Source organism: Natator depressus, chromosome 5 (genome assembly GCF_965152275.1).
Source record: "Natator depressus isolate rNatDep1 chromosome 5, rNatDep2.hap1, whole genome shotgun sequence".
NCBI classification, from domain to species: Eukaryota; Metazoa; Chordata; order Testudines; family Cheloniidae; genus Natator; species Natator depressus.
This window is the reverse complement of record NC_134238.1, coordinates 132,601,895-132,627,410: the sequence shown is the minus strand read 5'-3', so window position 1 is coordinate 132,627,410 and position 25,516 is coordinate 132,601,895. Positions and strand designations below refer to the sequence as shown.

Below are 25,516 nucleotides of genomic sequence, written 5' to 3'. Positions count from 1 at the left end.
ACATTGGCCAAATGCATCTTGGGGTAACACCACCCACGACGATGCAGTTACAATTTCTTTCCTGCTGTAGCACTGATCTTAAAAGCAGGGTGGATAAAAAAAAAATCTATGATTTTTTTAAAAAACAAAATTAAAAAAATCTGATTTTTTTGATAAAATGCTTTTGGAGGAAAAAACCTACCCAAAGATAGTTTTAATTAAGATACATTATAGCTCAAAGATATCTCATCATGAAATAGGGACTATAAATTCTTATTCTATAGTAAGAGACAATATATTCATGTAATGTTTAAGAAAAGTTTTGTAAATAAATTCCAATAGTTCATGGATTAGGGACCCAATCTTATGGGGTTCAAGAGGCTTCTGTATAGCTTTAGGTTAATCTTTCTATCTACCCAATGGGACCCAGTGCTCAGTCTAGAAGATACCATCAGAGATGCTTAGTTTTGCAGTTCTCAAACTGTGGATTTGCGTCTCCAGAGATAACATGCTTGTTAAACAGCAAAAATGTTTTTAAAAAATCAATAATATATAGAGGTTAAAAACAACAGACCTCAACCCTATTGTCCCTCTGCAAATTTGTGTACACAGAGTCAATCCCTTACCTCTCTCTGAAAGTGCAGTTTCAAAAAGTTCAATGAATAGAAGACCGTTGGGGGCGGAATAGATCTGGACAAGGAGAAGAAGTCTGGAGATAAATGTGAGAAGGGAGGGACAGGCAGTAGAAACAAAAGTGAAACTGTTTGAGCAGCATATTCCAGAAGCCTTGAGGTCTTTGTGAGTGTAGCCTTCATTGATTTGAGATCTACCATACCATTCTCTCACTAGAAGGGAAAACCTATAATGTCAGCTGGCCGTAAAAGAGACCCAGTTTCGGAATATTTTAATGAAGTTCCTCTACCTGTCCGTAAGACAGGCATGTGTGCAAAATGCAAACAGTGCAACAAAGAAATGCAAGGCCTGGTTGCCCGAATGAAACAACATCATGAGACGTGTTCCTTCCGTTCTGGTATGAAACTGCAGAAAAACCTGAGAGTCTCTGGATTAAGTTTAGAAGTGTGAGCAACAAGGGCGATGTCGTGGTGGGAGTCTGCTATAGACCACCAGACCAGGGGGATGAGGTAGCCAAGGTTTTCTTCTGGCAACTAACAGAAGTTACTAGATTGCAGGCCCTGGTTCTCATGGGCGACTTCAATCACCCTGGTATCTGCTGGGAGAGCAATACAGCAGTGCACAGAATCCAGGAAGTTTTTGGAAAGTATAGGGGACAATTTCCTGGTGCAAGTGCTGGAAGAACCAACGAAGGGCAGAGCTCTTCTTGACCTGCTGCTCACAAACTGGGAAGAATTAGTACGGGAAACAAAACTGGATGGGAACCGGGAGGCAGTGACCATGAGATGGTTGAATTCAGGATCCTAACATAAGGAAGGAAGGAGAGCAGCAGAATACGGACCCTGGACTTCAGAAAAGCAGACTTTGACTCCCTCAGGGAACTGATGGGCAAGATCCCCTGGGAGAACAACATGAGGGGGAAAGGAATCCAGGAGAGTTGGCTGTATTTTAAAGAATCCTTATTGAGAGCGCAGGAACAAACCATCCCAATGAGTAGAAAGAATAGTAAATGTGGCAGGCGACCAGCTTGGCTTAACAGTGAAATCCTTGCTGATCTTAAACACAAAAAAGAAACTTACAAGAAGGGGAAGATTAGACAGATGACCAGGTAGGAGTATAAAAATATTTCTCAGGCATGCAGGAGCGAAATCAGGAAGGCCAAATCACACTTGGAGTTGCAGCTAGCAAGGGATATGAAAGGTAACAAGATGGGTTTCTTCAGGTACGTTAACAACAAGAAGGTGGTCAAGGAAAGCTTGGGCCCCTTACTGAATGAGGGAGGCAACCTAGTGTCAGAGAACATGGAAAAAGCTAATGTACTCCATGCTTTTTTTTGCCTGTCTTCACAAACAAGGTCAGCTCCCAGACTGCTGCACTGGACAGCACAGCATGGGGAGGAGGTGACCAGCCCTCTGTGGAGAAAGAAATGGTTCGGGACTATTTAGAAAAGCTGGACGCGCACAAGTCCATGGGGCCGGATGCGCTGCATCCAAGAGTGCTAAAGGAGTGGGCGGATGTGACTGCAGAACCATTGGCCATTATCTTGGAAAACTCATGGCCATCAGGGGAGGTCCCAGATGACTGGAAAAAAGGCTAATGTAGTGCCCATCTTTAAAAAAGGGAAGAAGCAGAATCCAGGGAACTACAGGCCAGTCAGCCTCACCTCAGTCCCTGGAAAAATCATGGAGCAGGTCCTAAAGGAATCAATTTTGAAGCACTTAGAGGAGAGGAAAGTGATCAGGAACAGTCAGCATGGATTCACCAAGGGCAAGTCATGCCTGATCAACCTGATTGCCTTCTATGACGAGATAACTGCCTCCGTGGATGAGGGGAAAGCAGTGGACGTGTTATTCCTTGACTTTAGCAAAGCTTTTGACACAGTCTCCCACAGTATTCTTGCTAGCAAGTTAAAGAAGCATGGGCTGGATGAATGGACAATAAAGTGGATAGAAAGCTGGCTAGATTGTCGGGCTCAATGGCTCCATGTCCAGTTGGCAGCCGGTATCAAGCCGAATGCCCCAAGGGTCGGTCCTGGGGCTGGTTTTGTCCAATATCTTCATTAATGATCTGGAGGATGGTGTGGATTGCACCCTCAGCAAGTTTGCAGATGACACTAAACTGGGAGGAGCGGTAGATATGCTGGAGGGTAGGAATAGGATACAGAGGGACCTAGACAAATTAGAGGATTGGGCCAAAAGAAATCTGATGAGGTTCAACAAGGACAAGTGCAGAGTCCTGCACTTAGGAAGGAAGAATCCCATGCACCGCTACAGACTAGGGACCGAATGGCTAGGCAGCAGTTCTGCAGAAAAGGACTTAGGGGTTACAGTGGATGAGAAGCTGGATATGAGTCAACAGTGTGCCCTTGTTGCCAAGAAGGCTAATGGCATTTGGGGCTGTATAAGTAAGGGCACTGCCAGCAGATCGAGGGACGTGATCATTCCCCTCTATTCGACATTTGGAGTACTGTGTCCAGTTTTGGACCCTACACTACAAGAAGGATGTGGAAAAACTGGAAAGCATCCAGCGGAGGGTAACAAAAATGATTAGGGGACTGGAACACATGACTTATGAGGAGAGGCTGAGAGAACTGGGATTGTTTAGTTTGCAGAAGAGAAGAATGAGGGGGGATTTGATAGCTGCTTTCAACTACCTGAAAGGGGGTTCCAAAGAGGATGGATCTAGACTGTTCTCAGTGGTAGCAGATGACAGAACAAGGAGTAATGGTCTCAAGTTGCAGTGGGGGAGGTTTAGGTTGGATATTAGGAAAAACTTTTTCACTAGGAGGATGGTGAAGCACTGGAATGCATTACCTACGGAGGTGGTAGAATCTCCTTCCTTAGAGGTTTTCAAGGTCAGGCTTGACAAAGCCCTGGCTGGGATGATTTAGTTGGGGCTTGGTCCTGCTTTGAGCAGGGGGTTGGACTAGATGACCTCCTGAGGTCCCTTCCAACCCTGATATTCTATGATTCTATGTTTCTCAGGAGGAAACTGCGTTGAAGATCCTGCATGTTCAGACATGTTCATCAGGTTGGTAAACTTTTTAATTTCATACTTCTTTCTTAAGAACTGCCAGTCTTCCTTCTGGACTATTCTTGAATTCTCATGTTTGAGCAAAAAATATAGTTGTTACTGTACGGTACTATAATCTTAGATGCAGTTGTGATAAAAAATAAATAGCTGAAATAGGCAGATCTTTCTTTTACAATTTCACCTTTAAAGCAGTACTGAGTGTCAGTGAATGCAATGAGTAATACTAAATGAGCAGAACGGTAATAATAATTAAATAACTGTATTGACTTATTTTGTTTAGGAGAATCCATCCTCAACATACAGGATTCTGAAGACTATCCACCTTCAAGATCACCATCATTTTCTATAGTTTCAGTGTTATTTGCCAATGATAGTGTGTCAGTCACATCATGTATGTTACATAGCCACAGTGTATGACATGTAGCAAAAAGAAAAAAACCCTCCATCATCCAGAAACCACCATAGATAAGCTTGTGATAAGAACCAGAAGATTACAAAAAGAGGTAATTGATGAAAAAAATTTTTACAAAAACAAACCTGATTTTAAAAAACTTGAACTTTTAAATTCAAAAATTCATATGTTTGTTTTGTTAAAATATTATGTTTGCTGTTGAAGAAAAAAATCCAGAATATGTAAAGTTGCTGTTTTAGTTAAATAAAACAATTTAAATGTCTGTCTGGTGATGTTCTCCTCCTAATACACCATGGCAAGAAAATCCTCCAAATATTAACGATTAACCTGTTGAACTGGAGATAGTTCACCTCCCAGTGACTTCAAAAATATCTGGTTCAATTACCTTTAGTAAATGAAATAACCAAACAATCATTCGTTTTCTGATATAGCTGTAAAACTAATCTGAAAAGTTTTCAAAAGAAATTGCTTTAAAAATGTACAGTGTGTACCTTCTAAAAATTAAACTTACATCTATCTCTGAGTTGTGAAGAATATGTATTAAAGTTATAGCCACCACCAAGAATGCACTTTTATGTAGAAATCCATGATTAAATTGAGTCTTCCTGACTAGTGTCAAATCCACCCTGCTTAAAAGGAAGTTTGAGGGTTGAAATGACAACATTAAATACCTGAGATCATCTACCCGCCTGTCGTGGGGCAAGTACATCCTGTCCCCCTTTGAGGCAGGGAAAAGGGCGTTATAGCCCCATAGTTGAGTTCACCTGCCCGCCCTTAGCCTCAGGGCAGTCATGGCTAGTGACCAGAATCAATATGGTGCCCCTCCCTTGAAGGCTGTGTGGCCTAGTGGTCAGAGTCAATACGGCAGCCCTGTGAGGAAGGGCAGCATGGGCCAGAGGCCAGAGTCAATATGACTATCCTCCTTAGCCAGGCTGTGTGGCCTAGTGGCCAGTGGTAATATGGCTGTCCTCCTTAGCCAGGCTATGTGGCCTGATGGTCGGAGATGGTGGCCAGTGGTAGGGGGACCCAGGCCCTCCCTAGTCCACCAGGTCCCAGCTCAGGGCCCTTTCAGCGGAGAGCGTATTCATCACTGGGTGAGCGGGGATCTGACCAAAACACACTGACTTATTGCTTGGTTCTACAACCGGATCAATAGCTAGTCTCCCTGGGCTGCTTCTTACTCAGTCTTCCAGTGACTTGGTCCATGGGTGTCTGGGGTCTTTGGCCTGTGAGGCACCCGACGGTTCCAACATCTCTCGGGCGTCTGCAGGTAGCCAGATATCCGCCCGTGTCTCGGCGTCCCTAGCCTCCACAATCTGGGGTTCCCGGGCAGCAGCCTCTCTCCTCCATGGTCCACCCTGACTGAGCTGGGCTGCTCCCTTTTGTACTGATGCTCCAGTTGGAGCATGCACAGCAGGGGTGAAGGGGGCATGGCTTCTTCTGCCCAGAGTCACAGATAACGCCTCCTTGTCCAGTGCAGGGCAAGTACACTCCATCACACCTCCATAATGGAATGGCTCCAAACTAGATTCAATGTCAGAATTTAAGTACTCAGCTGTGTCCCTTTATATAATTAAAGCTCCTTCTGCCCTTGAGAACTATGAAAAAATGGGAGAGGGGAGGCGTATCGACTCTGTCTGTGGCAGAGCCAAGAAGCTGAGCAGGAGTGGCAGAAGCAAGGGGCGAGAATGAAGCAGCATCAACACAAAGCCTGACTGAACCTGATAATGCACCTCAGATGCTTTACCCCTTAGGCATCAGAGTGCTTTAAAAGCCAAGAGAACTTGATGCGCTGGTTACAAGACAACGTGTCTAATGGTTACAGTCAGAGTTCTGGGTCTGACCTCGGCTCTTGTGTCTCACTGTGTCTGTGGGCAAGGTACTTGGTCTCTCTGGGCCTCCGTTGACAGACTCTTAGTATAGCCCCCTTTTTAATGAAGATGTAGTCTTCTGAGGAGCAACTGAGCTGTGAAGGCTTAGAGCCGAGCTCCTGCACACTGCAGGAACAGGGCTACAGAGGAGTTCACTCATGGATAAGCTCATGTCTATGGCAGTTCTTTGCTTATGAGCCTCAACTAAGCAGCCAAAAATAACGGCTCATAACATGCTTTGTACTTAGCCTGGGGAGAGTCAATCTGTGTGTTCAGTCCTAGACTCTCCGGAGGGCATCTAGTCCCGCCCCCTGCTCAAAGCAGGGCCAAGCCCCAATTTTTGCCCCAGATCCCTACACGGCCCCCTCAAGGATTGAACGCACAACCCTGGGTTTCGCAGGCCAATGCCCAAACCACCGAGCTCTCCCTCCCCCCCTTGAATTAATATGCAAACTAGATGCCATTAACTTGGGCCTGACTAGGGACTGGGAGAGGCTGGGCCATTGCACCCATTGAATCTCTTGCCCCCTGTCCAGCACCCCCACGCCTGCCTGCCCCCTGTCTGGAAGGGGCCGGCTCCACTGGAGCGACCGAGGGGTGGTTTCTCCTGCTGATCAAGCTTGGTTGACTCCTATCATTCCTGTACAGTAGAAGGGGAACTTCACCAGGCACCAATCTAAACGCCTCTTTTATGAATTCAGTGAGAGTTCTCCAATTTTCCTGTTTTAGTACCCTCAGACTGCAGTGGCAGAAAGAACTGAATTGGACAGGACATGTAACTTTACCAGGACATAAATCCACATTTTCATTATTATGCATGTCTGCCTTCTAGACTGCAAGCTTTCTTCAGAGCTGAGACTTTTGCTGGTGTACCCTGCAGTACTGCAGACATAATGTCAGCACTAAACAAAGTCTACGTGTGCTCAGTACTGCAGATACAGCGTGCTCGCTGCTGTACAGAACCTGGCGGGGACCAGGACTGAAACTAAGGCGTTTACAATCCAGAGAGATGATTCGATCTAGATAGGTGGATGGAACACAAGACACTGCAGCGGCACCACAACAAGACTGCTGGTGGCAGAACGCATTTCCAGCCAGGCAAAGCCAACCTACTGCTCTTTGTGATCACAAGAAAAAAGAAAAAAAAAAAAGTATGGTCACCAGATCCAGTCCTGTAACACTCAGAGTGCTCTGAATGCCCAGTAAGTCAATGAGCATGAAAACATTTACCATCCTGCAAGCATGAACCCACAATTAGCATCAGGAAAACAGCCCTAAACAAAGCTTTAGAACTTCCACCAGTAACTCACCCCTCGAATGGCTGGGTCCAGCTCCAGGATCCCATATTCTGAGCCAATGAGCAGCGTCCCCTGGGCTGCACGGAGGCAGAAACACTGAGGACTCCCCAACGCTGGGACAGGCCCATGCTCTCGAGTGTGCAGTAACTTCAAATTTCTCATTGTGTCAGCAACACAGGAAGTGGAGAAATGCAATCCCCCAAAGAGCTATTAAAACAAACACACAGAGAGGGAGCTGGTTTCAGAGTAACAGCCGTGTTAGTCTGTATTCGCAAAAAGAAAAGGAGGACTTGTGGCACCTTAGAGACTAACCAATTTATTTGAGCATAAGCTTTCGTGAGCTACAGCTTACGCTCAAATAAATTGGTTAGTCTCTAAGGTGCCACAAGTCCTCCTTTTCTTTTAGAGAGGGAGCTGTAAACTGAGCCTGAGAAGGGACTTATGTGACTGCCTCCAGAGGAAAGAGCGAGTCCGAGGAAGGACGGGGACTACTTACTTTAGAGAGAAGGTGAGCAGGGCAGGAACTGCTGAAAGCAGACAAAACGGTGAGCGGGCGAAAGGGGAAAAGGCAGTCACTGCTCTTCAGCCTTAGGCGGACACAAGAGCAAGGGGCACCCCAGGAACCTGAACAGGGGCAAGATCACCACCACGAGCAGGATTTTCATTTATGTTCTTTTTGTCTCCCGTGGGTAAGGCCTTGTCACGACAACAGCACCGAGACCAGCCGGGCTCCTCCGGGAAGCGCCCGGGGCGGCGGCGCTACGCGCACCGGCAAGAGCGGCCGGCCGCGGGTCACTAGAGCGGCCCCAGCCCGCACGGGGAGGCCCCCGGCCAGGCCCGCCGGGGGGGGCAGCAGCAGGGGCTCTCCGGGGAGGTTTTATCAGCCCCCCCCCGCGGGGTTTGAGGGTCGGCCCGGGAGCACGCGGGCCGCCCGGACAACGCGAGAGACCCCGAGCGGGCAGGGGGCGCCCCCAGGCAGGGCCGGCAGCCGCCGCAGAGCGAAGGCCGGCCACGGGGACGGGCCCGGGGCGCTCCTCACCGCGCGCCGGCGCCGCCGCTCAGGAGACGGGCGCTGCCATCTTGAAGCCGCGACCGGCGCTTCCGGGAGGCGCATGCGCAGGAGAGGGGCTGCGGCCCAGGCAGGCCAGCGGCGGGGCGCATGCGCCGGCGCGTTTCGGTTGTCGCAGGGTCGAGGCTGGGGTCGCGCCCCGGCTCCGCTGCCCCCCGGGAACCGTAGACTCCCAGGGTTGGGCGGGACCTCAGGAGGTCATCTAGTCCCACCCCTGCTCAAAGCAGGGCCGAGCCCCCATGTGTGCCCCCGATCCCTAAATGGCCCCCTCAAGGATTGAACTCACAGCCCTGGGCGAGCAGCCCGGTGCCCAAACCACTGAGCTCCCCCCCCCCGCTGCCCCTCCAGGCCGGGCGGCAGCTGCCTCAAGCACCTGCAGCCTTGGCCGCGCAGGAAAGGGGGGGGTCAGCGCGGCCCCCGCAGGGGGGAGGGGGGGGCTGTGGCCCAGGGTCGCACCCGGCTCCCTGACGAGCTGGCGTGGGACCGGCTCCGAACGGGGGCCTGAGTCCGCCGGGCGGCGCGTCCCCCACGGCTCCTCCCGAGCCGCCCACGCGGCGGGCCCGGGTCGCACCGGGTCAGCGCGGCACCGCGGAAGGAGCGGGCGGACTCGTGGCGGCGGGAGACGAGCCCACTCGCTCCCCTGGCTGCCGAGACCGGGCCAGGGAGCACGGGGGAGTGGGAGCCGGGGGGAGGGAGCACGGGGGGGGGGCAGGGAGCACGGGGGGGAGCCGGGGAGCGGGAGCATGGGGGTGGAGGGAGCCGGGGAGCAGGAGCACAGGGGGGAGCTGGGGAGCGGGAGCACGGGGGGGGGAGTGGGAGCATGGGGGGTAGCCGGGGAGCACGGGGGGGGCGTTGGGCGTTGTCACACGGACCGCGAGGGGCTCACCAGTTCGGTGGAGCCGTCTGATCAGCAGGAGAAACCACCCCTCGGTCGCGCCCGTGGAGCCAGCCCCTTCCAGACAGGGGGCAGGCAGACGTGGGGGTGCTGGACAGGGGGCAAGAGATTCAATGGGTGCAATGGCCCAGCCTCTCCCAGTCCCTAGTCAGGCCCAAGTTAATGGCATCTAGTTTGCATATTAATTCAAGGGGGGGAGGGAGAGCTCGGTGGTTTGGGCATTGGCCTGCAAAACCCAGGGTTGCGAGTTTGATCCTTGAGGGGCGTGTAGGGATCTGGGGCTTGGCCCTGCTTTGAGCAGGGGGCGGGACTAGATGCCCTCCGGAGAGTCTAGGACTGAAGACACAGATTGAGTCTCCCCAGGCTAAGTGTCCTCACACCTTCTTGTCAACTGGCTCAAGGGCCCATCTTGATGATCACTATTTCTCCTGCTGATAATAGCTCAGCTTAACTAATTAGCCGCTTACTTTGCATGCTCTCCGTGTGCGTATCGACCTACCCCTCTTCTCACCCCATGTTCCAGTCTCTGCAGCCGGAGAAGTGGGCTGTAGCCCACGAAAGCTTATGCTCGAGTAACTGTCTTTCTCTCCAAGGTGCCCCACGTCCTCCTGTCCCGCTCCCACAGAGCCTTTCCTGGAAACCCCCACCCGCTTCGGGGCCCCGGAGCTGCAGGAGGCGCCGGGGCTCAGACTTGCAGCCCCACGGGGCTTGCCGGGGCTCAGGGCTCCTGCCCAGTGGGGCGCACCGGGGGTCGGGCCTTCAGCGCTGGGGCTCGGGCCAGGGTTCGGGGCTTTGGCCGATCGGGTTTGAAACGTTTCCCGGCGCGCCCCTCCGGCCGGCCCGCTGGAAGGCGAGTCCTGGTGCTACGGGCAAGGACGTGCTCTCGCCGGTACAGCTTTCCCCGTCCGGGGGACGCTCTGCCCCGGCGAGCCAGGGCGGGCGGCTGCGGGGATCCCGGCAAAGCCTCCGGGAGGCAGCCTCGGCACCGCGGGCGGCGGTGCCGGGATCGCCCGGTGCGGCGGGGGCTGCGGCGGGGCCAGCGCTGACCCCGAGCCGGGCGGGTCGGCGTGTGGCGGGCGGGACTTGCCCCGCAACCGCCTGACTCCGGAGCCGGTGGCGAGACCCAACCCCCGCCCCCGGGGCCGGCTCTGGGCGGAGCGGGGCCGCCCGCACCCCGCCTCTCTCCGCCCGGGCGCCGCCCCAGGCCCGCCGCTCCCGGCCAGACCCCGAGCAGGCGGGCGGCGGCCGGGAGCGGAGCGGAGCGGAGCGGCGCGGGCGCTGCGAGCCGGGTAAGGGCGGCGCGGGCCCGGGCGGGCTGCGGGCCAGGGCCCCACCCAGAGCGTGCGGATCCCGGCGGCAGCGGCTCCGCCCCGGGCTCCCCGCGGGCTCCCCCGACCCTCCGGCTCGGCGCCGCGGGGGGGCCGCGGTGTCCAGGGGCTACCCCCACCCCGGCAGTGCGGCGCCTCCGGCAGCGGGGGCAGGGAGCGTCCTGGGGTCACCCCCCCACACACACACACACACCGCCCCACGGGGCACAGGGGGCAGAGAGCGTCCTGGGGTCACCCCCCCCCACACACACACACCGCCCCACGGGGCACAGGGGGCAGGGAGCGTCCTGGGGTCACCCCCCCACACACTGCCCCACGGGGCACAGGGGGCAGGGAGCGTCCTGGGGTCACCCCCCCACACACACTCACACCACCCCACGGGGCACAGGGGGCAGAGAGCGTCCTGGGGTCACCCCCCCACACACACCGCCCTATGGGGCAGAGCGGGCAGGGAGCATCCAGCGATTACCCCCCCACATACGCTCACTGCCCCACGGGGCAGAGGGGGCAGGGAGCGTCCTGGGGTCACTTCCCCCCCACACCGCCCCACAGGGCAGGGAGCGTCCAGCGGTTACCCCTCCACGCACACACCGCCCCACAGGGCAGAGGGGCAGGGAGTGTCTAGGTGTTACCCCCTCACATACCACCCCACGGGGCAGCAGCGGTGTCCTGGGGCTACCCCCCATCCCGGCAGTGCAGTGCCTCTGGCAGAGGGGGCAGACGCCAGCTGCCTCAAGGAAGGTGCCAGAGACCCCATAGTGGACAGTTGTGGAATAACAAGTCCCAGGGGGAGGTAAATTCCCTCCGGCCCCTCAGTGGGAGGCAGAATTGTCCCCTGCAGCCAGGAGGATTTCTAGTTCTCTCAGTCCCCAGTTGTTTATACCTGGTAATGGGTGGGCTGAATGGTGCCCCCGCGTGATTGTGGGCTGGATTTGATCTTTTCAGTCACTATTCAGCAGGCCTTGCAGTGTTGTCAGTGCTTCAAGTCCACATGTTAAATACCTGCGTATGGTGGGTGTTTGGCCGAGGCAGGAGGAGCTCCCTCTCTGAGACAGGCAGGGTTAAGGTAGTGGGTACAGCCGTGTTGGTCCCTGCTCTAATCCAGCATTCTCCACTTGTTACATCTACCTTTTCCTGCATTTGTCATGGAAATATAGAGTTAGGCTCTAAGTCCCATGGCTCTCCTGCAGCTTTTGAGGTAACTTCCAATGTGAGGGTTACCTGGTGTCAGTGTCACAGGAACTTCCTCCTGTAAAAGCGAGTTTGGTATAAAATACAGTCAGGGCAAGGTGTGTGTCTGCCCTGCCCAAACAATCGGGGTGAGGTGTGTGTCTTCCTGACCTTTCTTCAGTTTTTCTTTCTGAATCAGACTTAAAACTTACATTGGCAACCCCCAGGTTAAAGATCCATAGCAAAACCGTGGTCTTTGGGCAGTGTGCTCACGATTGCTCAGAGCTAGAGAAGACCCATGGCTAGCAGCCATTCAACAAGTTGTCCCAAAGCCGTTTCTTCTCTGTCTCTGAGGATTTGTTGCCAATTGTCTTATTACTGGGGCTGGTTCTCCTCCCCTTGACATCAAACATAAATTTGCAGAACAGAAACAGACTTCAGTGGGTGCAGGAACAGGCCTGGCCCAGGTCCTTGGGCAATAAAGCCTTTCTGCAGTTGACTAATGAATAATTTAAGAATATAATATAAACAAAGCAAATAAAACAATACAAACCAGTAACAGGCCTTTGTCATGCTGTCTAGAATGGCTCACAACTGAGTCCCCACCTTTTCCTTCCCCAGCCGAGGCATCATTCTGAGCTGTAACCCTCTCTTGTTCAGAGAAGGGTCCGCTTGTTGGGAAGTCACAAACTCCTTTTGAGTTTCACTTAAGCCCAGAGCAAACTGTGGCACAACAGAAAAAATTTCGAATCCTCTTCAGAGGGCAACTGAGGGCATTTCCCTCCCCTTTGCAGCCTTCCCTGCTGACCACAGACAAAGCAGGTGAACCAGATCCATACTTTCTTTGAGACTGGGGTATAAGACTAGACATGGCTAAAATGTTATTACCTATTAAAATATCAGCGGGCAGTAAATTTCTAATGCCTACAATATCACCCTTGAATCCTTCCACTCCAAGTGGACTTTAGCCAGGGGCACAGTCGCAGAAAATTCAGCCAACGCAAAAATATTAATAAATTCTTTACTACCTTTCCAAGACTCAGTCCTAATATAGTTTATGAGGCCAGTCTCCTCTTTTGCAACTTCTTCTGGGATCAAGTTCGTAGTATTGGCACTCATGGTTAGGGTGGTGGGTGCCAACTGTGGGGTGACCTTACATTTTGGGCAATTTCGTTTTATATGGCCAGGAGCCCCACAGTGATGACAGACTGTCTGCTTTCCCTTAGGGTAAGAGGTTTTAAACTCTGGGCTCCCTTGAGGTTTTTTAACCAAGTTGGGGTTAGGTTTATTCCTAGATCCCTCCCCTCTTTTAACCTGGGGAACAGAAGGATTTCCCTTTCTTTGGGGTTTGTGCCCCCCATGAGCACTTGACTCAATATATTTATCAGCAATTTCTGCTGCCGCCAAACTGTGGAAGGCTTTTTGTCACAGATGGCTGCTTTTACCTCATCAGTGACTGTCCACAAAATGACAGGTTTCAGAGTAACGGCCGCGTTAGTCTGTATTCGCAAAAAGAAAAGGAGTACTTGTGGCACCTTAGAGACTAATCAATTTATTTGAGCATAAGCTTTCGTGAGCTACAGCTCACTTCATCGGATGCATACTGTGGAAAATACAGAAGATGTTTTTATACATACAAACCATGAACAAATGGGTGTTTATCACTACAAAAGGTTTTCTCTCCCCCCACCCCACTCTCCTGCTGGTAATAGCTTATCTAAGGTGATCACTCTCCTTACAATGTGTATGATAATCAAGATTGGCCATTTCCAGCACAAATCCAGGTTTTCTCCCCACCCCACCCCACCCCGCCATGATTGCTCTTTTGCCACCAAATTAAACCGTTTGTTAGAGCTACCTTCAGCCCTGCCTCTACTACCCCATTTTTGCATATAATTACACACCTTACACACACACATTCCACGTGGATGATATTGTCAAACATTTTAAGATTTCTTTACTTCAATCAATAGGACTCAGGAGTGATCTTAAAACTTTTCAATACATTTTCTTTAAGTCTCTTATACACCTTAGCATCACCCTCCTTCATTTAATTAAAAACTTGTCTTGCTTTCCCAGTTAATCTGGTTAAGAGGATAGGCTTCCACTTATCTTCTGGATTCTTATGGATCCCACACAGTCTTTCAAAGGTCGGCAGGAACTCCTCAATGCAGTCAGTCTCTGGGTAAATTGGGCAGGCTTCCTCCCACTCCCTGTTCTTGAGAGGGGATGTACTAAGAGTTTGAGGCTACTGCTTTTGCTGCTGCAGGACTTTGAGGTGCAGTGCGTGAGCTTCCATCTGTTTTTGATATGCTCTTTCCTCACCTTCTAGTTGTTCAAGGAGGAAGCTCACCAAAGACACCTGGATTTCAGTGGGGGGCTTTGCATCTTTGGTAGGCTCTCTCCTCGGCCTCCTAAATTTCTTTCTTCTCCTTGACTCAGAGTTCCACCATCTGGTGCCCACATTCTCTCTGGGCTTCCAGGAACTTCAGCTGAACAGTTCTGCTTGCAGCGGTCTCTGCAGCATCTGGGGTGTAAGGAAATCCTCAAACCCTGCTCCTTGGTCAAAGTCTATGAGCAAAGCTTTCAGTTCCTGATCTGAGGCTCTCTTTTTAAGGGCTGTTCCCCTATTTCTATGTAATTTGTCAAGGTCTTTGTGTGAAGATCCTCCTGTGACTGTGATTCACTCATTGTGGCTAATCTTTAAAAACTCTCAGTACTACAATAAACTTTTAACAGCACTGGGGTTATGATCTATAAACCCAGTTGACCTGTGGCATGTGAAATCCTGCCAAGACTACACCCATTGTCACGCTGTCTGGAGTGGCTCACGACCATGAGTGCCTGCCTGAGGGCAGACTGTCAAAAACCGGGCAGACGTCCCAAACTGGTGATGTGTTTTACCATTAGATTTCTCCAAGCCAGTAGTAACAGATGGGAACTCCCGGATCACTATAACAGTCTTACTGTGGAATCAAAGACAGTCCCCTTAGTCTACCTGGCCACTCAGACAAACTGTACTTAGTGATAAATGGTCACTTACACCAAAAATCACTCCAAATTCAGGTTGCTTCCAATCCCAAGAGACCAGTCGCTTACCCCAGATCAAGTGGTAGCCTAGATCTGACAACAAAGACAACCCTTGTAGCCAATCCTGTAATAAACTATCTAAAGGTTTATTAACTAGGAAAAAGAAATGAGAGCTTTTTACAGGTTAAAGCAAACAAACGCATACACACAAACAAGTTACCATCTAAATCCTAAGAGTGATAGAGTTGTGGTAATCTGTCAATTCAAACTGTCTGTGCAGGCAGACCCAGAAGGCAGTCCCTGCGGATCTCTGGCTTCCGTTTAGAGTCTCTGGCACTTCAGAGTTCAAACAGTCAAAAAGATGGAAAAATGTGTCTGATAGGTTCCCCGCAGGGGTGCCACCTGAAACTGGGGTACCACTGAGCCTCCCTGACCCACCAGCCTGGGCTCCCTTTACACTGTACCACTGTGTCCAGCCTGCACTTTCACCAGCACACATACAGGTAAGGACACACCCAGCTGCAGTTACATGCAGACACTGTGATCAGCTCTGCATGGGAAGGCTCCAGCTGAGGAACTTCCGAGCTACGCAGGCACACACTCCCCTCTGGAGTGTAAACCCAAAGTTATACCGTCGTACACTGCACAGGGAACTTTACAGCGTAAGCTCATGAAATTCACCCCCTCAGTGTGCATAGGAATATACAACGGCTTTCTGCCCCGGGTTAGGACTCTCCCACACTGGTTTTAGACAAAGCAAAAACAAGTTTATTAATTACAAAAAATAGATTTTAAGTGATTATAAGGGATAGCAAACAGATCAAAGCAGATTACCTAGCAAATAAAGAAAACCGCCAACTAAGCTTAATATGCTACATAGATTGGATATGAATAGCAAATTCTCACCCTAAATGATGATGCAAGCAAGCTGCAGATTCTTAAGGAACAAGCTGCACTAGCAGCTTGAAATCCCCAGATGTTCCACTCACAGGCTAAAAATCGCTCTAGTCTGGGTGCAGCACTTCCTCCAGTTCAGCCTTTGTTCCTCAAGTTTTTTCAGGAGTCTCTTTGAGCGGGGAGTGAGAGAAGAGCTACGATGATGTCACTCTCCTGCCTTAATGACAGGTTTCAGAGTAGCAGCCGTGTTAGTCTGTATTTGCAAAAAGAAAAGGAGGACTTGTGGCACCTTAGAGACTAACCAATTTATTTGAGCATAAGCTTTCGTGAGCTATAGCTCACTTCATCTGATGCATAAAGTGGAAAATGCAGTGAGGATGTTTTTATACACACAGACCATGAAAAAATGGGTGTTTATCACTTCAAAAGGTTTTCACCCCCCACCCTACTCTCCTGCTGGTAATAGCTTATCTAAAGTGATCACTCTCCTTACAATGTGTATGATAATTCAGGTGGGCCATTTCCAGCACAAATCCAGGTTTTCTCTCCCCCCACCCCACTCTCCTGCTGATAAGGAGAGTGGGGTGGGAGGAGAAAACCTTTTGAAGTGATAAACACCCATTTTTTCATGGTCTGTATGTATAAAAACATCCTCACTGCATTTTCCACTTTTATGCATCAGATGAAGCGAGCTGTAGCTCACGAAAGCTTATGCTCAAATAAATTGGTTAGTCTCTAAGGTGCCACAAGTACTCCTTTTCTTTCTCCTGCCTTAAATAGCTTTTGCAATGGCTGGAACCCTTTGTTTCAAAGCTTGGTTCCCACCCGGGCAGTGGAAAAACACTGGTATCCCAAGATGGAGTCCGGCACCAGGTGACCTAGTCACATGTCTCTGTAGTGTCACAGCAGCCATGAGTCGGAGGCTGTCTGCAGTGTCCTCAGGAAGGACCCCAGGTGGGAAATAAGCTTCTTCTAAGGCCTATTGTTTTCCCCTAATGGCTGTTCAACCTGAATGGGCCCTTCCCAGCCAACCATCTAGACTGAGAGCCTTTTGCCTAGTGGGTGTTTCCTAGGTGTAAACACATTTGTCATACAGATATATAGTCAATATTCCTAACTTCAGACACAAAAATGATACATGCATACAGATAAGCTAATCATAATCATATTCAGTAAATCATAACCTTTCCAATGACACCTCGCATGACTTATCTTGCATAAAATATGTTATGATTATGTCTTAACCATATCATAATACCACTGTGAAGAATATGGGGTACAGTGTCACACTGTCCTGTAGCTTTGTTTTGTTTCCTTCATTCAGCCTCCAAGCCCACAGGATGAGCTTCCTTGCATGTAGCATTGCCCAGATAGGATACGGTCATTAGCCAGTCCTTTGCATTGTGATGTTCCTTGATGGCACATCTGATTTTGATAATCCTTCTGGATGGGCAGGGGGATGATTCCCATGCCTGAGTTTACAAGTTCAGAGCAAACATTTTCAAAGTTATAAAGTAAAACTTAGATATTTCCTTATAGCCTGGAATGCAGACATTGTAAATGAGATTAATGCATGCAGCAATTTACAAGCATTTCATAGAATCTGAACGCTAAATATATTCTTATGAGACTAATACCTTTTCTGAGCAAAACAAACATACCAGTGAACTGGTCTGGGGTTTCCAGCTATAAGTGTGTCAGTGCCTTAGCTCAGTGTTCCCCAAACTTGGGAGGCCGCTTGTGCAGGGAAAGCCCCTGGCAGGCCGGGCCGGTTTGTTTACCTGTCGTGTCCGCAGGTTCGGCCGATCGCGGCTCCCACTGGCCGCGGTTCGCCGCTGCAGGCCAATGGGGGCTGCAGGAAGCGGCGGCCGGTATCGGCCAAACCTGCGACGCGGCAGGTAAACAAACCGGCCCGGCCCGCCAGGGGCTTTCCCTGCACAAGCGGCCTCCCGAGTCTGGGAACCACTGCCTTAGCTAATACCTGAAGCCTGGGCAACAGCTGGCATCTGGCCTGCCAGTGTCAACCCCTATTGAGGGAAATGGAGTGAAAGCATAAAGGTGAGAACTGAATGAAAGGAGCCTTCTGATGGACCCAGTGACTGTATATACTTGAAGCTCCATGGACACTGGGCAAAGAGAGGAAATTGCCTGTAACATCGTGAGAGCAGATTCCAATCCACGTGCACATATTGAGTAGCACCTTGCTCCACAAGCAGTTCTATCAAAGTCACCACTTGTGGAGTGAGATGCCGTTTGGGGTCAGGGGATTTGACTGTGGCTCCCCACTCACTGGAATGTGCTAGACCTACACAGGAAAAGGTAGTCCAGGAGCTCAAGTTTACTGATGGTGTGAAATTCCATGTGGCACCCTGCCTTCGTGAAATACGCCTGTTCATGTCGGCAAATGGACTATTCAACCATAGGTGGTGTCCCAGTTCATGGCAACTGCACCCGGGTTTTCCCCTCTGGTCCAGCCAGGGCATCCACTCCCAGGCTTCTGGCTCCCCAGCCAGTGTTTCTTAGGTGGAGAGACACCTGTCTCTCTCCCTCCTGACCAGGGTGTTTCCAGGCTGCACAGTTCCTTGCCCACACTTTGTCATTGCCAGCAAAAGACAGCTTGCCCAAGCAGGCCTGCTTGCTTTCTCTTCAGAGTATAACTGCCCACAGTTATAAGAACCAGAGGGCCAGTCCATTTGCTGGATCAGACAGAAGGCCCTGAGTCAGCTTAAACTCAGGCTATTTAGTCACAAGTCCTTTCTCTGTCTGTTTGGTCCCTGGAGAATCCAGTCTGGGTCTTGGAGCTGTCCTCAGGTAACAAGTGATCAGCAGACAAAAGATTCCCTCCTCAGGGCAAACCTTGAAAAGCTGAATCCTCAGGTGGGCATTTGCAATTCCCTTTTCTCCAGTATTGCCTTAATCCTGTCTTCACCCTAAAGAAGTTCTAGAAAAATCCTACAATATTACATAGGCACTTGCATTTTTAATACAATGGGCGCTCCTAAAATATGCCCAGGATATTGCCATCTGCCATCCCCCTCACCATTAAAAATGTATGCCCTTATTTCTCTCTGAGCTCTTTATTAAATATTTGTTCCCCATGTAGATGCTTATAGACTGTAATCAAGTCACTCTTAACCTCTTTGTTAGGCTAAATAGATGGAGCTCTTTGTGTCTCTCACTAGATGGCATGTCTGCTAATCCTTTAATCATTCTCATGGCTCTTCTCTGAACCTTCGAATTTACCAACATCCTTCTTGAACTGTGAGCACCAGGACTGGACACAGGATTTGAGCAGTGGTTGCACCAGTGCCAAATACAGAGGTAAAATAACCTCTCTGCTCCTACTTGAGATTCCCCTGTTCATGCATCCCAGGATCACATTACCCCTTTTGGCCAAGGTCCCACTAGGAACTCGTGTTCAGCTGATTATCCACCATGGCCTCCAAATCTTTTTCAGAGTCACTGCTTCCCAGGATAGAGTCCCCCATCATGTAAGTATGGCCTGCATTCTTTGTTCCTAGATGTATACATTGACATTTAGCCATATTAAAATGCATATTGTTTGCCTGCACCCAGTTTACCAAGAAATCTAGATAATTGCGAATCAGTAACCTGTCGTCGTCTTTACTTACCATTCCCCCAACTTTTGTGACATCTGCTAACTTTAACAGTGATGATTGTACACTTTCTTCCATCCAGGTCACTGATAAAAATGTAAAACAGTGTAGGGCCAACAAGCAATCCCCGCGGGACCCCATTTGAAACACGCCCACTTGGTAATGATTCCCCATTTACATTAGAGATCTATCTATTAATACATTTTTAATCCATTTAATGTGTGGCATATTAATTTTATATTCTAGTTTTTAATCATATAGAAGTCTAAGTATATTACTTCAATCTTTGTCTGGAGTACTGTGTCCAGTTTTGGGCCCACACTACAAGAAGGTTGTGGAAAAACTGGAAAGCATCCAGCGGAGGGCAACAAAAATGACTGGAACACATGACTTATGAGGAGAGGCTGAGGGAACTGGGATTGTTTAGTCTGCAGAAGAGAAGAGTGAGGGGAGATTTGATAGCAGCCTTCAACTATCTGAAAGGGGGTTCCAAAGAGGATGGATCTAGACTGTTCTCAGTGGCAGCAGATGACAGAACAAGGAGTAATGGTCTCAAGTTGCAGTGGGGGAGGTTTAGGTTGGATATTAGGAAAAACTTTTTCACTAGGAGAGTGGTGAAGCACTGGAATGCGTTACCTAGGGAGGTGGTGGGATCTCCTTCCTTAGAGGTTTTTAAGGTCAGGCTTGACAAAGCCCTGGCTGGGATGATTTAGTTGGGGCTTGGTCCTGCTTTGAGCAGGGGGTTGGACTAGATGACCTCCTGAGGTCCCTTCCAACCCTGATCTTCTATTACCTTTATCAACACAACTTGTAATCTCATAAAAATAAGATATCAAGTTAGTTTGACACAATCTATTTTCCATAAATCCATGTTGATTTTTCATTAACTATATTACCCTCCTGTAATTCTTTATTAATCAAGTTTCATATCAGCCACACCGTTATCTTGCCCAGGATCGATGTCAGGCTGACAGGCCTCTTAATTATGCAGAACATCCCATTTACTCTTTTTAAAAATTTGACACAACATTCGCTTCCAGTCTTCTGGAACTTCCCCAATGCTCCAGCACTCACTGAAAATTAACTTTAATAGTCCAGCAAGCTTCTCAGCCAGCTCTTTTAAAATTTTTCAGATTTAAAAATGCCTAAATTTAATGGCTTCTGTTTAACATCCTCCCAAGATACTGGTGGAATGGAAAGAGTGTTGTCACCATTTGCTGAGACTATATCATCTGCTTTTCCCCAAATACAGAACAGAAATATTTATTGAATGCTTCTGCGTTTTCAGCATGATTGTTAATTCTACGATTTCCATATACTAATGGACAAATACCATTGTCAGAATTCTTTTTGTTCCTAATATATTTTAAAAAACTTATGCTCAAATAAATGTGTTAGTCTCCAAGGTGCCACAAGTACTCCTGTTCTTATTGCTGTTAACTTTGCTGGCCATAGATTTCTCCTTGTGTCTCTTTGCTTCTCTTATGAATTTTCTACAGTTCCAAGCATATATATAGCTGCCTTGTGCCTTAACTGCCCCTCTAAAGCAGGTTGGTTTTATGGTCTCTTTCCTCAGTTTTGGCTTTTTGGTCATCTAGGAAGGTGTTCTTAAATGATTACCAATTGTCATTCACATTTTTCTGTTTAAATTCTTCCTCCCAACTGATTTGGTTCATAATTGTTTTTAGCTTTGTGAAATAGGTCCTATTAAAGCACCAAGTATATATATTAGTGGTCTGGATTTCATTCTGCTTGCACATTATAAATGTAATCAAGTCATGATCGCTTGTACCCAAGCTACTCCTATAGCTAATTCTCTGTTATGCTTTTTTCTTGTTGACTCACTATGTAAATCAGGCTTCCATTGGGTTGGCTTGCAATGCTTAGTCTACATTTGGAGAGATACATATCTTACCTCCTGTCTGGAAGAAACCTGTTTTTCTCTTTGGTTGGAGACAGATTTTAAAACACATTTTCAGTACATATACAAAGGCCTTAAATGTAATTCATACATGCATCTTGCAAGGATTTGAGGATCAGTATGATATAAGCTTTTATTAGAGACCTCTGCATGACATCATTTATGGATAAATACCACGAAAGTGCTGTGCTAGATGTATTGAGTTTGTCAGGCCTGTTAGGAGTTGCTGTTATACAACAGTGAACCCTTTGATGGTTGGCATTGAGGGATTTTTAGGGTCACAGTCCACCTGTTAACCTGTCGACAGTCCCACCTGCAGTGATGCAATTGGGCTGGATGGAACACGATTGCTGCTTTTGTCAGCCTCTTCCCTGCTTCCTTCCAGGGAATTGGCTCTATACTTTCCCCTGCCTGCTGGACTCTCTTCCAGTGGGCTGGATGTTCCCCGCAAACCTGAACCATCATTCCTTTTCCATTCCTGAGAATACAGCAAGTCTGCTTACTAGCTGTGTCTTTGACCAGTTCTTCATGTTGAGCTGCCTTACGCTGCATAGCTCAAAGAGCTGAGCTTTCTTGAGCTGTTCATAATTCATTTTCCCTGTCTCTCTTTTCACAGTTGCTTTCCCAAAAAGAGATGAGATTTACTCAGTGCTTTTCCCTTTTATGGTACTTGCTTTCGCTGCTGTTGACCTTTAGGCAATTCACACTGTCAGAGATACTTAAACTGAATTCAGTAAGGTTGTCAAGGATATGACAGGAAATTGCCATGTCTGCCACATCCCTGTTTTGACTTGCCAAGATACTATGTCTAGTATGTTCGCTTCTAAAGCTCACAGTGTCGTGATGTCACTTCTCTCCTGTCAGCCCACTCTGACTTCAAAGTGGAAAAGGGAATGGCAAGATGAATGGATGCTAGAGGAAAGGCGACGGGGAAGATGAGAGCTATGTAAGGGAAGTTAAAGGTTAAAGTCAGCACCTTTGGAAGTCAGACAAACAAATGATTAGGAGTATGGAACAGCTTCCATGTGAGGCGAGATTAATAATACTGGGACTTTTTAGCTTGGGAAAGAGATGACTAAGGGGGGGATGTGACTGAGGTCTATAAAATGATGTCTGGTGTGGAGAAAGCAAATAAGGAAGTGTTATTTACTCCTTCTCATAACACAAGAACTAGGGGTCACCTAATGAAATTAATAGGCAGCAGGTTTCAAACAAACAAAAGGAAGTATTTCTTCAAACAGTCCACAGTCAACCTGTGGAACTCTTTGCCAGAGGATGTTGTGAAGGCCTAGACCATAACAAGGTTCAAAAAAGAACTAGATAAATTCATGGAGAATAGGTTCATCAATGGCTATTAGCCAGAATGGGCAGGAGTGGTGTCCTTAGCCTCTGTTTGCCAGAAGCTGGGAATGGGCAACAGGGGATGGATCACTTGATGATTACCTGTTCTGTTCATTCCCTCTGAAGCACCTGGCATTGGCCATGTTGGAAGAGAGGATACTGGGCTAGATGGACCTTGGGTATAACCCAGTATACCTGTTCTTATGCTACTTTAGGTGTATGGACGTAGGAGCCAAACTTTGACTCACTGTTTTGAAAATATTGGACCATTACAAATCAATTCGCAACAGTATTTGTTCGTTGCCGTTACACTTTACCTAGTAAATTTCCTGTTGCAATTCTAATTCCAGGTTTAGGAGATCTTTCCTGGAAGAGATGGAAAGGAGACCTGAAAGTGGAGAGTGTCTCCTGGCTGGAATTCCAGGCAAGCCTCTTGAGTCAAATTCAGATGATGATAATGGTAATGCAGGCTCAGCGAAAGAGAGAGCTGTATCATCGCCTCACAGGGACTTGGGAAATGCACAGCTCAATCCTAGCAGAGAAGAACCCAGAAAGAAACTCTGTGGCTATTTAAATAAACTTGGGGTCAAGGGGCCAATCAAGGCCTGGAAGTCTCGTTGGTTCTTTTATGATGAAAATAAATGTCACTTACTGTACTGCAGGACAGCTCAAGATGTTAACCCTTTGGGGAGCATTGATCTCTCCAGTGCCAGTTTTGATTGCCAGGTGGAAGCAGATGAAGGGGTTTTTGAAATCCGAACTCCAAGCAGAGTGTTTATTCTTAAGGTGAGCACAGTGTCTTCTAGGCCACTACTGCAGCTGGCTATTGTGAAATGCAGGCACTAATATCGCAGCTGTCAGCATTGAAATGGTCCTGGTAAAAGTTCAACAGCAAGGTTTAAACACTACCCCGAGGGCGTGCGGGCCTTTAGCTTTTGGGCCTGATTCTCTCACTGACGCTGTTGTAAAACCAGGGTAACTCCACTGGCTTCAGTGGGAGCAGAATCAGACATGGAGTTCAAAAGGAAAGTTAAGTCAGGAGCAATTGAACTCCAGGATGTAACCTTTCTAATACAACGCTGAGCTTTCCTGGCTTGGGGACGGGTGCTGGGTCAACTTGGAAGCTCACTGTGACGATTTGGGTGGGAGAGAGGCATGTGGTTACTAATTAAATGCCCTATTCAGTCCCATTAAAGTCAGTAGCACTGCCTGGGGTTTAAGTCTGCCTGAATTTTGCCCAAAGTGCCTAGAACTTCCCCTGTGAAACGTATACATTTACCTCCAGTTACAGTCAGATGCAGGGGTCACAAGCCTCTTTCCCCACCTAGATTTAGTAAAGCATTCCTTGGTTCTTGGGGGCTTGAGGACACCAGGCCAGAGCTGACTCCCCTGCAGAGCCCCAGGGTCAAATCCCAATCTCTGTGGGACTCCTCTGGCAAAGAGCAATGGCTCACCAGCAACAAGAGCTGATTGAGGATGGAGCCTTTGCAAACCGACTCCTACAGCTTTCGTCTCCCTCTATATCACTCTCTGCTCAATGCAGAAGGGCCAGAAATCTTCAGCTGTGACAGGCTTTTCCTTTAAAACAAGAGTTAATTTGGAGACCAGCCATCTAATGTAGCAGACAGTTTGCAGTATGCCTGGGAGACCAGGGTTCAGGATTTACCCCATGCCTCTCGAATCAGGGTTACAACTGGGGGCCTAGTGCTCAGGGATCAGGTGTCTCCTGCCTGGCCAACATCAGCTGGACTAGAGCAGGGAGGTGGTGATCAACTTTTCAAGGGCATCACAGCAGGCTGCAACTGGCACTTCAGAGAGCCATGTCAAACCTGTTTTATATAATGTTAGGCAGTCAGCAGACAGGCCATGATGTACTGGCTGCAGCAGCTGCAGATGAAGCGTTGGGCGTTTTGCAATACCCTGACTGGGCTTCCTATGGACAGCGTCACTGTGGCAGCCCTGCCTGCGAATGACTCTCTGCTCAATGAAATCAGTAGGTATTAAATAGTTAACTGTTTCCCCCTTATCTGATCAATGTACAGAGATTTTGGGTCAGCGTTTTCAAACAAGGCGCCTAAACAAGTGCCAGATATTAGAGGTGCTGAGCTCCTGGAGCTCCCATTGACTTCAAGGTGGTATTGAAGTTCCAACGTGGAGGGCCCCAAACTTGAAACCTTCGGCCTTTGTAATGAGAGCAATGCTAGTTCTCATTGGACAGCTCATCTTCTGAAATAAAGGGACTGACTTCCATACACAGCCAGGGCTCTGATTGTCTAGCTGGGGCTGTCTGAGGGGCAGCCAGGTTGGTGGGGTCAAAGGCATTCAGATTTATGTCTACAGTTGCTCTTGGCTTTTCCCTAGAGCAAACCCCTTAGGATTCTTAGGAACTCTTGAGGGGCCTACCTTTTGTTCCATTTGCAATCTGTGTCAGGACGTGATCAGACAGTTACACCTATGTGACTGGTGCAGGGTGCTGCTGGGGGCTAGTCTGTTGCTTAGCTGTCACCAGGAACACTCTTTCCTGCTTAAAAATAAAATAAAAAAAAAAAGTAACATTTGGCAGCAAATGCTGTACCTCTGTTTAAAAGAGGCATAGACGTGTGTCGGTCTCTCTTTTACTTAGCAGTTGTCACTGTCTTTTCTGGTAATCCAGGCTCTGTGACATCAGTTTTATAATGAGTATAAATACATACAAATGATACCATCTGCGGGGGGAAATGATGCCAGCACAGTTCTGCTTTTCCTTGTTTGGCTTCCGTATGGACCTTACTCAGTGTTACCTCATTGTACACCTTAAAATGTAAACAGTTAAAGTCAACTTAAGTTACCTTGGCAGTGGATGAATGTAAAGATTTTTGCATCTGCAGGCCTTTGGGCTCTTATCTGTGTAGCAAACAACAATTGTCGTATGCAGTGTTGTAGCCGTGTCAGTCCCAGGACATTAGAGAGACAAGGTGGGTGAGGCAATGTCTTCTACTAGGCCAACGTCTGTGGATGAGAGAGACGAGCTTTTGAGCCCACA

General features: G+C 48.8%; 2 protein-coding genes across 8 annotated transcripts in view; one reads left to right on the top strand and one right to left on the bottom strand.

Moving 5' to 3' along the window:
• Positions 1–10,074, bottom strand: part of ELP1 (elongator acetyltransferase complex subunit 1) — a 113,893-nt gene extending 103,819 nt beyond the window's left edge. For 2 of the 6 annotated variants that reach the window (XM_074953690.1, XM_074953695.1), the window contains exons 1-2: positions 8,266–8,344; positions 7,239–7,433 (exon numbers count right to left, since the gene is read on the bottom strand). In XM_074953690.1, coding sequence (XP_074809791.1) covers positions 7,239–7,433; positions 8,266–8,340 — 270 coding nt within the window. In that variant the 5' untranslated portion in view covers positions 8,341–8,344. Of the gene's footprint in view, positions 1–7,238; positions 7,434–7,722; positions 7,902–8,265; positions 8,345–9,181; positions 9,341–9,657 lie in introns of those variants that run through there. The other 4 variants (XM_074953692.1, XM_074953694.1, XM_074953693.1 and 1 more) reach the window with 4 other exon arrangements.
• Positions 10,075–10,436: 362 nt separating this feature from the next.
• TBC1D2 (TBC1 domain family member 2) overlaps positions 10,437–25,516 on the top strand; it is a 37,126-nt gene continuing 22,046 nt past the window's right edge. Inside the window, exons 1-3 of one of the 2 annotated variants that reach the window (XM_074953688.1) lie at positions 10,437–10,479; positions 22,845–23,280; positions 24,343–24,487. In XM_074953688.1, the coding sequence (XP_074809789.1) occupies positions 22,870–23,280; positions 24,343–24,487 (556 nt within the window). In that variant the 5' untranslated portion in view covers positions 10,437–10,479; positions 22,845–22,869. Of the gene's footprint in view, positions 10,480–22,844; positions 23,281–24,342; positions 24,488–25,516 lie in introns of those variants that run through there. The other variant, XM_074953689.1, reaches the window with a different exon arrangement.